Here is a 12,003-nt window from a genome sequence, read left to right on the forward strand (position 1 = left end):
CACCGACACCGATAGATATCTTCACCGGTAGGAACGATTCTATGGGTATTGACATTGAAGGCCGACATGATTTGTAGGTCAGGCAAGGATAATAACTGACAAACATGGTACCGGTATAGGAGGTCGACATCATCAGGAGATCCGACAATTGGAAATTCACTTTGTTATTTATGCATATATGTAATGAGTCGACATGAAAAATATTTTTGTATTATCTATGTAAGCCGACATGAGTCATGAAGGACTGTAAGGGTATATAGATCAATTATTATATCATTTTGAGATATGATGTTGTTAGATTAGATCAGTAATGCGAAGATCATGTATATGAGATCATTTGCGTAAGAGATCAATATTCTGTAATGATTTATAGATGATTTTGGATGCGCTCACAAAGTAGAGGTTATTCTGGTAAGGGTTTAGGGTTTCAGAACCGGAACAGTTAGAGCTTGAACCGAAACTCGATCAGGCATAATAGATGCATTAAATGAGTTTAGTTTTATGTTTCATCATTCAAAGTGACTATAGTCAGTGAGACTTCTTTGTGTTGAGCAATGTGCTCTAGGCGGTAAGCCTTCCTGCATGTGCAGGCCCCCATATTATGTAATATCTATTCATATGGCCAGTGAATTGATATTGTGGGTCACAAATCCCACCGTGGTTTTTCCTCTTTGAGGTTTTCCATGTATAAACTCTTTGTGTTATGATGTTCGTTTGTGTGATTGGTTGATTGATTGGATTAATTCTTTCAATTATATATGTATCGGTTTACCAGTTGGTGAATGCATGTTATAATAAGGTTAAAATTAAACATTTTGACAGAACACTGATTCAACCCCCCTCTCAATGTTCTTGGATTCCAACACAATGAACAATAAGTAAAAAGAGATTATGGAGATAAAATGATGAGAAGAGAGCGAAATGCGAGAGATGCAAGATGAGATGATATGATCTCCAAAAGATGAGATATGCCCCTCTATTTATACATAAAATTCGAGAGACTTAATGCTACAATTAGTCTTTCTAATTTGCCACATATCTCTTACTTATCGCCACCACTAAGACCGTGTGGCCACTTTCTAGCTCCATTATCGACACGTAATAGTCCACCAAAATAATACTATGAATCATCCTTTACTAAGTCAAATATGACGATTAATCAATCTCCACACATAACTATACAAATAGAACTCTATCTCCAAATACATGTAAAAATTATAAGTATTAATAACTAGGTTGTTACCTAGTCAACTATCTCACATACTCTTAATCACTATTGAATTTTACCTAATTACCATCGTCTTATCGACCAAGTCTTATTACTATGAAATGGATCAATGTTTTTAACCAAGGTGTCAATCCCATTAAATTTATCCCATACAAAGTGGAATGGAAGGGTTGATGTGTGTATGGCGCTTCATATAATAGCACTTGCTTTGCATGTGAAAGGGAAAAGGTGGCGGTTCAAATAACCATCGCCCTCCCCCTTTGGGGTAGGGTGTGTCACCTTCTATGGTGGGCGCCCCCTCCCAACTTCCACGTAGTATCGTGGTAGACCCAACTTATGATATTGACCGAGCCTTTCCACTTTCATGGTAACATACATGTAGACCATTCCACACTCACCACTATGTGGTGTTTGATCAACCCATAGGTGGTATACATTGAATTAATATGCAGCCTCGATATATATATATATATATATATATATATATATATATATATATATATATATATATATATATATATATATCCAAGAAGAAAAGGAAATGAATCTAACATCATTTTTTTTCTTTCGGGTTCGCGAGAGAGGAAAATGAAAGTCAAAAAAAGGGAAAAATAAGGGCATTTGGGAAAAAACGATTTATCTCAATTAATAAACCGGCTAAAAATCCCAACGATAAAGCAGCTAACACAGGCGTTGTGGAAAGATATGTTTTTATATCTTGCATTGTTCGTAAGTTCTCCTTCTCAATCATGATGGATATATTATATGGTCAACTACATTCGTAGTTTTTATATATATATATATATATATATATATATATATATTTTGAATACTCAAAGAATTTAACCAAAACATTAAACTTAATAAACATATTTATACACGTATAATCTATTATTTGATAATCAAATAGCACTTTATAATTATCGATCGATGTGTATAGATATTCTAACCATATATATATATTCATTGAAGATATGAACACACAAGATAAAAACCTATCATAGAGATTCAATCCAACATTCCAAACAAGGATATTCAAACCAAGACATTACGACACTTCACTAATCGTCACCAATACAAAACATTACCCAAACAACATAAGACATCTTATCATTGCCCAACTAATCTAACTCAACTTGACCAACTAGGCTGTGAGTGTGTGATAGCTCAATAAGGCACATATATAAGATTACCGAACCAAATTCCTCTCCCAAGTGATACTCTTCCTCCCCTTTGGAGGATCATTCATTTCCTACATCCAACTCAACACATTACAACAGTAGTCATCTGTTATTAAAACACCATATATTTCATCTTTAATTATATTCAGAATATAAGAATGATTGCACATTCATTCATCCATTTTCCAAATCAAGATAAATGTATTCAAAGAATTTTCACTTGCTTAAAATATTTTAGTCGAAACAAGAAATAGTAAATTGTAATGTCAAAGTAGGGTGTAAGAATAGCAATCAAATAGTCTCTTAAGATTTTGATTAAGATTTGGTATTCTCTAGAAAAAGGGAGAGTGATTAGGCACTATTGTCATGTCATGTAAAGGAATGTATGTATATCAAGGAGAAGTAGGGGAACTTATGCCATTTCTATAATAAGATATAAGATCTATAGGGACCTTGAATCCTTTTTCCATACATCCAATATCATGTCCATTATATCCTTGTTTCAAAAGCATGTCAAAACCAACATTGTAATATGTATGAAACTCTAATGTAGAAAGATTTCCATCACAAACCTCATTGAAATCAATAGTGTAAGAATATTGTGAAGCGCAAAAAGGATGAATGGATGAATAGGGATTGATCCTTGTTGGAAGATACACATATTTATTAGCATCATTCATGTCCATTTGGGAGGTAAAGGATTATTCTTTCATTGGGTTGTTCTTATGAATTTCACCATTGTGTTCATCTTTATCTTTGCTTAATATAATGCCTTCAAGAAAATGAGTATCATGATGTTTTAAAATATCTTGATTAGAAAAATAGTCTGTAGGTGAGGAATATGCCTCTATGTCCATCAAAGTGTTAAGATTTAGGCTATCCATATCTAAGTCATGTTCCTCTTGCATCAAAGTATTCTCAAAGGGAGGTTATTTTTGGGAGGAGTCATCATTCTTCAATGCTTCATCTCCAAGAGAGAGATCATTGAAGGAAGTGATGAAGATATCTTCTTCTCACACCTAAAAGTTTTGACGAATAAGAGAAACTTTAGGAGAGGGACACACATGGTTCATTAGGGCCTCATCTCTAGAAGGGAGGGTATTGGAATTAATAGAAGGTATTGCTTCATAAAGGGCATTGTCAATCATATCAACTTCTTGTATCACATAAAATTCTTCATGAATAAGATTTATCTTGGAAGGTAAAGATGCAAAGAGGAGATTGTGAATCATATCAAATTCTTGTATCACAAAAACTTCTTCATGAATAGGATTGATCTTGGAGTGAATGGAAGGTAGATCTTCAAAGAGAAGATTGTTAATCATCACAATAACATCCTCTTAAGTGGGATGAGTTTTGGGGGATGTAGAGGACGATTTAATTGAGATGAAGTCATCAAGGGCTTCATCTAACATATTAGAGCCATTACTACTAAATGACTTATCAAAGACATTGAAGTATATTCAATATGGCTTTCTTCAAGATAGAGATAGATTTTTATTTTTGAAGTTTTGGTTTCTAATCTAAGAGAAGAAAAACTTGGTCTAACAAATGCAATTAATTGATTTAATCTAATGTAATGAAACATCTAAAACACTAATGCAATGTCAACTAATAATATGAAAGACACAATAATGCATGCAATGAGATTTTTTTTTGGCTTTTTTTGAATTAAAATGCATTATGAAATAACAGTGCAAGTAATGGAAAAAGGATGCAATTAACTAAGAAATGCAAATACACAAGCAATGCATGGATGCATCTAAATTTGAAAATTTCATGCAAAATCATATCTAAACTAAAAATCAAAAGTGCTGCAAATGTAAGAAGAACCGCATTCACCAAAATGCAATGGGAATAAGGATCCACTAATCTAGCTATGTAAACAAGGAATTAATAGACTTCCAAATTTTTAATATTAAAGGGGAATGAAATCAATAGATTCAACCTCAAATCTATGGGGAAGAGGGTTGAATGTAGATTGGATTCCACTCTGCTTGATTGAGTTAAAAATGAACAATTAAAATGATATGAATTTAATGCAAGATCTAGGGTTAATGATGTAAAATCGACAATAATCAACATGCACAAATCATTTCAGATTAGATATGCAAACATAAAGTAAAAAAGATCTCGAAATGAGAAATAGAGAGGAGTCAATGATGCTTGGGCACCATTGTCCAAGAGGGTTGGATGCAGACAATAGATATATTTTTGGGATCGAGATGCTATTAAGAGTGTTTCCCCAAAATTTTATCGAAATAGTGTTGGACAATGGTGTGTAAGTGACCTTGTCCTCACTTTTTCACCTCTACAAAAGTTGGTTCTGCACAACTCTGTTTTCTTTTTCTAAATTTGTATTTGTTCTCTCCTCAACTTTTCACCTGCACACAGTGAAGGGAAAATTATTGTTGGGTTGATAGGGGTTTGCTTAGGTCAAATCCCAGGTAGGAATTAACCCTTGAATGAAATTGATAAATTGAAAGGAAAGCTTTGAAGTAGAATGTTGAATGCTATACTTGAAGCTTGCTGTAGTTGATGATGGTTGAAATTGCAATGCTCTTTGAATGTGACTCACAATTATTGATACAATAACATGACATATATAACAAGACATAAACAAATCGATCATGAAAACATGCTTGCATGAAGATTGTTACATCTTGCTGTTCCATAATGCTCAAATTTAAAATACTTGCTCTTGAATGATGTAGGATGATTGTGAATGCTTGAGATGCAAATGTGACGTGTATCTCTATCTTATGAAAATGAATTAAAAGGATGCTCATATATGGGGTTCTCAAGGTATTTCATGAATTAAGCCTATCTCCAACATTCATATTGAAGTATTGGGATTGAGAACCAATTGGTAGGAACTAGGCATTGACATATTCAAAATTAGGCCCATACAAGAGGGAAGTGCCCTTGTCCACCTAGAACAAGGTGAATCAAGTGTGAATTAGGTGTAGTTAGTCTTCGAGCACAAGTTTAGAACATCATGTAAACATATGACTTTGATTTCGCAGTACAAAGACCAAGAATACACTTGAAAAAGAAATAAAAGAAAACACACTAAAGCAAGAGCACAAAAGAAAATATAAAACTATATAAACACACTACACATATAATTTTTTATTTTTCAAAATTACAAATTAGATTTTGTGCATGATATTAAGTTTTTTTTCTTATATTTAGAGGTAGTGCACGTGAACCTCAAAAGTTAGGCCTCCCTCCCCCACTAAGTTAACCTCAAGAATTAACGAACTGCACCGTTTTAATCAATAATTATACCCACTATTTACCAGTATTCATGCCCCACTGAAAATCGCCTAATACCCTTTGTAAGCTCGACCACTAAGTTGCAAACTTTTTTCGCCGCTGATTCCAACTGGGTTTGTGAAGCTCTTGCGTGGACGATACGTACATCAGCTGTTTCAGCTGAATTCAAAGTCGGTTGAGCGGTACGGATAGCCTCTACTTTGTTGGTTTCGTTTAAAATCATCACTCTATGCTTAAGCTTGATTGCCGCCTCCTGAAAGGAGGTACACCGAACATCGACATCAAGCACTGAAAATGGCCAGAGGTAAGCAGAGCTTTACTTGCGCCCCAAATGTTTCCGAAATATCAAAAGTTTGCCTTTAACATGTTTTCATAATTTTCTTATGCAAACAAGCAAATTCACATTTTGATTTGTTCCTTCTGTATCGAGTAGTTGCTGAAAGATTAGCAAACATGTATAACAGGTACACTGATTTGTTTGCCGTAGCTCCATTGATTAATTTGTATCAGCTGTGACAAACTATATATCAAGTTTTGGAGGCCACAAATTTAAAATTGCCCAGCCAGAATCAGATTGTTGAGGTAGCAGGTACTTAACCCCAAGTAAAAAACCTTTTTTTTAAAGGTTGGAATCATAAAATCATATTTACCAAAGTCAAATGCATACTTAATAAAACGAGTCCAATTCAACTTGTTGGCTTTAGGATAAAAACTGCATAGAAGACTTCGTCTCAAGGAAGAGAAAAATGCATACCTTTACACCTCCACTCGTTTTACGTCACTTTAGGTCAATGTCTTTGATGCGTGATTTTCCTACATGATTTGCTTATTTAGCTCACTCATTAACCAAAGATCAAATCTAATACTCTTTTATTCTACATTTATGTGTTTAAACTTGCCTCACCTAATTTTCATTAGCTTGGTTACCCTTGGCTAGATCACACCTACAATTGTATCCATTTGACTACATTATGGGTGTGATTGCATCTCCTTTTTTAAAATCGAAATTCTTGCTTTCCAAGGTTGACAATCTTAGAATTTGACTTTACCCATTGGTGTGGGTGCCCCGCACCAAAGAGTTTAGATTATGCATCCTGGGTTGTGTGTTTAAGGCCTCTTTCTAGAATACTTTAACTTCATTAGATGAGATGCTGCAAGGGCTTGAAAAGAACACAAAAAATCTTTCCTTCTTTTGCATGAATCAGACAGTAGTCCTCATCTGACAGCCATTAGGTGTCAACAACAATCTACCATCAACAATCAACAATTGACACCCATTGTCAAAGAACATTCTGAAGACATCTTCGGCATTTTCACTCATTGGTTTGCATTGGGATTCAAAGGAAGAAACCGATGATGAGTTCAGTGGCATCCTTTGCCATGCTTTATCTTTCTTTCTATTGTTAACTCGGTCTTGGGGCCTGACTAAGGTGCAAGAAAGTCCCGAACTTCAATCCTTGCATAATGGGTTCTATGATGCTGCTTAGCACTACCAAATTTTTCTCTTATTAGGTATACGTCAGGCAAACAGGTTTCATTGGTACCAAAAGTCTAATTTTGCTTAGAACAGAATTGTGCTATTTGGATAGGATTGCTAGTGTGATCATGCCCCAAGCTCATAGACTCTAAGAACTTAGTTGTCTCAGCTCTCTGATCCTTCTAATTTCAGTTCTCGAATTGTAGGTCTTTGACATTAGTCAAAGTCAACAACAATCCAATTTCAACTTTCAAGGTACAATGTAATCCCTCCCAAAGTTCATTTTGGGGAGATTTAATTTCTGTCTCAACTAATTTGCTTCAGTCAATTTATCTACTTAGCTCTTTTAGATATCTAGGGTTTTAAATTGCATTTAATTTATACACCTTAGTTATTTTGCAGCGGCTGTTGATTTTCCTCTGCAAATATAATTGTGAGGGCTGTTGATATAGCTTCTCATGTATAATATTCATAGGTGGCAAAGGAAGGTTAGGTTAAGGAATGGAAGAAAACAACATCTATGTTACATATCGATGTTCCCTTGCTCCCTTGATCGGTGTTCTTTTCTCCATAATGCACCTAAGATAGTGGGACAACAAGGAATGTCCTTAGGTCATACCTTGTCTCTAGTGAATTTGGGGGCATGTTCTTAGGATGCCATCCAAGGGTGTCATATGCCCCTAGGCCATCTATATGTCGTTGAGATGGTCGAAGATGTTTGGAAGATCCCTTGATCACTCAAGGGATGATTGGATGTCCCCAAGATGACCAAAGATGTCAGAGACAACCCTCAATCACTGTGGAGATGGTAGACATCCTCGACATCGCAAATCAACTTTTAAACATCTTTTCTTTTGAAAATATCAATTGAAGAAGGGCGTGGGTGCCCCACAAGTCCTCCCACACCTCTTTTGTAACCAAAAAAACATAACTCATTAATCCCAATACCCTAAATAATATATTGCTTCCAATTTATGATTTTTGCAGCTGACAAGAAAAAAAGGGGAAAGAAGGGGAAGGGAGGTCAAAAGGTGAAAATTTTTAGGCACTTTTAAAATTTAGAATTATTGAAAGGTCTCACTTATTTTAGTTTGTTTTTAATTTTTTTTGGTTTTGTCAAAATGCCTTGGGGATTTTTTTCTGCTTTTTTCCGCACTTTGCTCTTGCAAATTTTATTTATTTATTTATTTTTTTGATCAGTTAATATTGTTTTTGTATTAATAAATAGCAAAATTACATCCATCGACATAGTCCAAATTCTAATATCCATGCACCAAACCTAGAAATAGATAACATCCTGCAACTTATCACATAGCTGTGATATCCACCCTCCCCTAAAACATTCTACAAACCAACCAGTTTATACAGAGTTTACAACTTCGTTACAAAATTTTGCTATGAAATAAAAAAACAGCATTCAACTAGCTATTTTGAGTTCCTTGCCTTTCCCATTGTCATTTTGGTCTCCATCTTGTGGTTCCTCGGTGTTGTCCAGGTCGTCATTATCTTCCGGAGGGAAGCCAATCCATAGAGTACGCTTTGTCAATTTCTTTCTCGAACCCCTGGCCGACCTCGCTTCCATTTAGAAGATGAAGTAGAGCCTTCATCTGTGGATTTCTGGTCATGAGGAACCCATTTCTCCAGTTCGCGCCTGATATCTTGTCTTTCCCATGCCTTCAAATACTCAATTATCTCGTGCATACCCACTTGTGTTGACGCATGACAGACCTCCTTATTACAACTTGCACTCCAAAGCAGGTAAGGGCACAATGGGGGGCGAAATTCGCTCACATGGAGCCAAACACCGTCCAGGTAGATGAAACCCAACCCATCGCGTGACAGTTGCATGAAGCTCTAGAAACCTTTGCGCCATTCCTCCCTCACACAACTTGTAACAATCCAACGCACCTTCGCCTTGCTCACCAATTCAAAACACGAGGACGTAAACATTGAAGCTATGTCGACGTTCATGTGGTACTTATATTGAGCTCACAGGTATTCATCTCCCAATACTGTAGCTCTCGAATAAGCTCTATCAGAGTAGTACCAACAGGTGCCATCTTCTCCATGATCGAGTATAGCCCATTAAGGACCTCCACATTAGCCTTGAAAGAAGGGATAAAATGGAATGCCAGATTCAGATAATAGGCTACTGCATGGATGGGCCTATGAAGCTAACGATGCCATCTCCTATCAATGATCTCCCAAATGGGACCATACTTACTCTCATCTCCTCCATAGACGGATTTGATGCCCTCCTTCGCCCTATCCATGCCCTCATATATGTAGCCCATTGTGGGCTTTCTCCATCCGCAACTCGCAACAAAACCACCAAGGGCTTAACAAACTGCAAAATTGAAAATATTGTGTAATTTAGAAAAATGAGCAAATAAGAGAATATATATAATAAGTTATAAAACAAAAAGTTAAATTGTAGAATTTATAAAAAATTTACCTTCACTATCTCATCACAAGGGACCCAAAAGTCTCGCTCATAAAAAATGCAGTCTGCCATATCTTTCCCTGCAGGGGTGGCAGCATAGGATGAAGAAGACCACTCCTCACCAACAATCATACGTCTCAAGGCCGACTTAGAGCGAAGCATGGACTGCAATGTGATGAAGTTTGTGGCAAATCTTGTGATTCCTGGACGAGCTAACTCCTTCTGCTCTGTGTATTGTCTCATAAGAGCCAACACCCATGAATGATTATATACAAATTTGCACACATTTCTCGCCCTTTCTACACATCTCTTGACCCATGGGAGTTTTCCAATATCCTCCAACATGAGGTCAATGCAATGGGCAGCACATGGAGTCCAAACTATAGATGGGTGCCTCTCCATCAATAGTCTACCTGCAGCAACATAATTTGTTGCATTGTAATTAATGAAGTTACAAAATAGTAATTAATTTGCAAACAAAATTAGTTTGTAATCAAAAGTTTACCCGCAGCAACATAATTTGCTGCATTGTCGGTCACCACCTGTACCACGTTCTCCTCACCCACCTCATCAATCACCTCCTCTATTTGCTCACATAGGTAGGTGGCATTCTTGCAATGGGCAGAGGCATCAATGGACTTGATGAAAACAATGCCCCCTGAAATAAAAAAATAAAGCAAGATCAATGATCATTCAATAAACCATTAAATAAAAAATAAAAATTAAAGACTAAATGAAACTAAAATTAATCAATCACTTGCGAAAGAAACAAGAAAATTAAGGAGAGTTCTATTTCTCCTATCCATCCAACCATCAGTCATGATGGTGCAACCTTTAGTGCTCCATATCTGGCGTTGTTCACCTAATTCCTTCTTCACATCATTCACCAATTGAGTCAAAATGGGTCCCCTCAAATTAGACTCAGAAGGGGCTTTGAACCCCGCCCCGCATATGGTAAGGGCATCAACCATTTCTTGCCAATAAGGAGACCTGTCACAAATAAATTCAATGAGATAAGTTAAGTATGTACGAGAAAAAATAAAACGAAGAATCAAAGTATAAAAATTAAAACAATCAAACATAAAACATTCACTTGGCTGTAAAGAATGGAACACTGCCGTAGACCCAAAACCTGCCAACTGCCATTTTAGTGGCATCATGGACCTCCTTGTTCCAACCCATGCTCTCAAGCGACTGTTGGGACCCAGGAGTAGTGCGAGGCACAAAGAAGGTATCCAACCTAGATTTACGAATCCTAGGTCCAATGCTAACACTTCCACTACAACTACTAGTGCTAGGAACATGAGAAGTGGCAGTGGCACTGCCACTTGCAGAAGTAGAAGCGGAAGCACCAGCACCAGCAGTAGCAAACTGAGTGGGATGATATGGAGGCAAGGAAGAAGGGCCTCCAACACAACCTAATTGTGTCCTTCCTAAAGTTGCCTCTCTCCCAATGGCTGCTCGATCCTCCTTTTGTTTCTTTTTCCTTTCAATTTCCTCAACCATTACATAACAATCACGAGTGCTTTTAGGCATGGTTCGGCATCATGTCCACGCACACCAGAAATATTGTATTTTAATCTATATATACCTCCATGGAATAATGTTTTGCAAAATGTACATTTTGTTTGCCCCTTTCCTTGGAAAATCCTCATGATATTTCCAAGCAGGGTCCTTTCTAATAGGGGTCTAGAAGCTGAAGTAGACATTGTAGGATAGTTTTGTGAAACTTGAAGTTGAGACAAATAATAAAGTGAAGTTTGCTGCAATAAAACATTACAAATACAAAATGAAATTAATACATACATTAAAAAAAACTAAGGTAGGGTTTGTAATTTAAAAAAAAAAAAAATTGTAACTTTTTAACAATTTTTTTTACAAACCCTACATAGTACAACTACATACTACATACTACATAGTAACATACAAAAATACAAAATATTTTGGAAGAAAATGTAAAACTTTCAAAATAAATGAATAGAAAATGGAATTTTTGCATATAAGAAACAAAAAAATCTTCAAAAAAACAATCTTACCTCTTACAACAAGCTTGAAATGAGCTGCAAACTCTTCCTATCCAACTCTTGATGCACCAAATCCAAACACAATGCAGCCCTAATGTGATAAATAGAAGAAATCTTGAGCTTCCTCCTTGCTGGTTTTTCTTCAATGCACCCTTGTTTTTCTTCACAACTCACTTTTCTCCTCCTATTTTTCCAAATGAATGAAATGAAGTTCACTTTTAGGGTTGGAGGATAAATAACATAAAAAAAAGAAATTAAAAGAACTTTAAAAAATGCTTTTTTTTTGGCCTTTTTTGGGCCTTGCCGCTGGTTGAGTCCCAGGCACGGGACTTGCCGAGTTTGGCGGGTTTATGCCAAACTCGCAAACTCGG

The 12,003-nt window shown here is 36.1% G+C and overlaps 1 protein-coding gene across 7 annotated transcripts in view; it reads left to right on the forward strand.

Annotated features, from left to right (window-relative positions):
* Nucleotides 1–5,642: 5,642 nt before the first annotated feature.
* The window catches only part of LOC131074707 (uncharacterized), a 177,244-nt gene continuing 170,883 nt past the window's right edge, over nt 5,643–12,003 (forward strand). For 4 of the 7 annotated variants that reach the window (XR_009113107.2, XM_059213867.1, XM_058011394.2 and 1 more), the window contains exon 1: nt 5,643–5,992. Coding sequence is in view for 2 of the 7 variants with exons in the window: in XM_058011394.2 (XP_057867377.1) it covers nt 5,983–5,992 (10 nt within the window). In the remaining 5 variants the exon portion in view is untranslated. Of the gene's footprint in view, nt 5,993–6,152; nt 6,278–12,003 lie in introns of all 7 variants that reach the window. The other 3 variants (XM_058011407.2, XM_058011415.2, XM_058011421.2) reach the window with 3 other exon arrangements.

Source organism: Cryptomeria japonica, chromosome 11, assembly GCF_030272615.1.
Source record: "Cryptomeria japonica chromosome 11, Sugi_1.0, whole genome shotgun sequence".
Classification (NCBI taxonomy): Eukaryota; Viridiplantae; Streptophyta; class Pinopsida; order Cupressales; family Cupressaceae; genus Cryptomeria; species Cryptomeria japonica.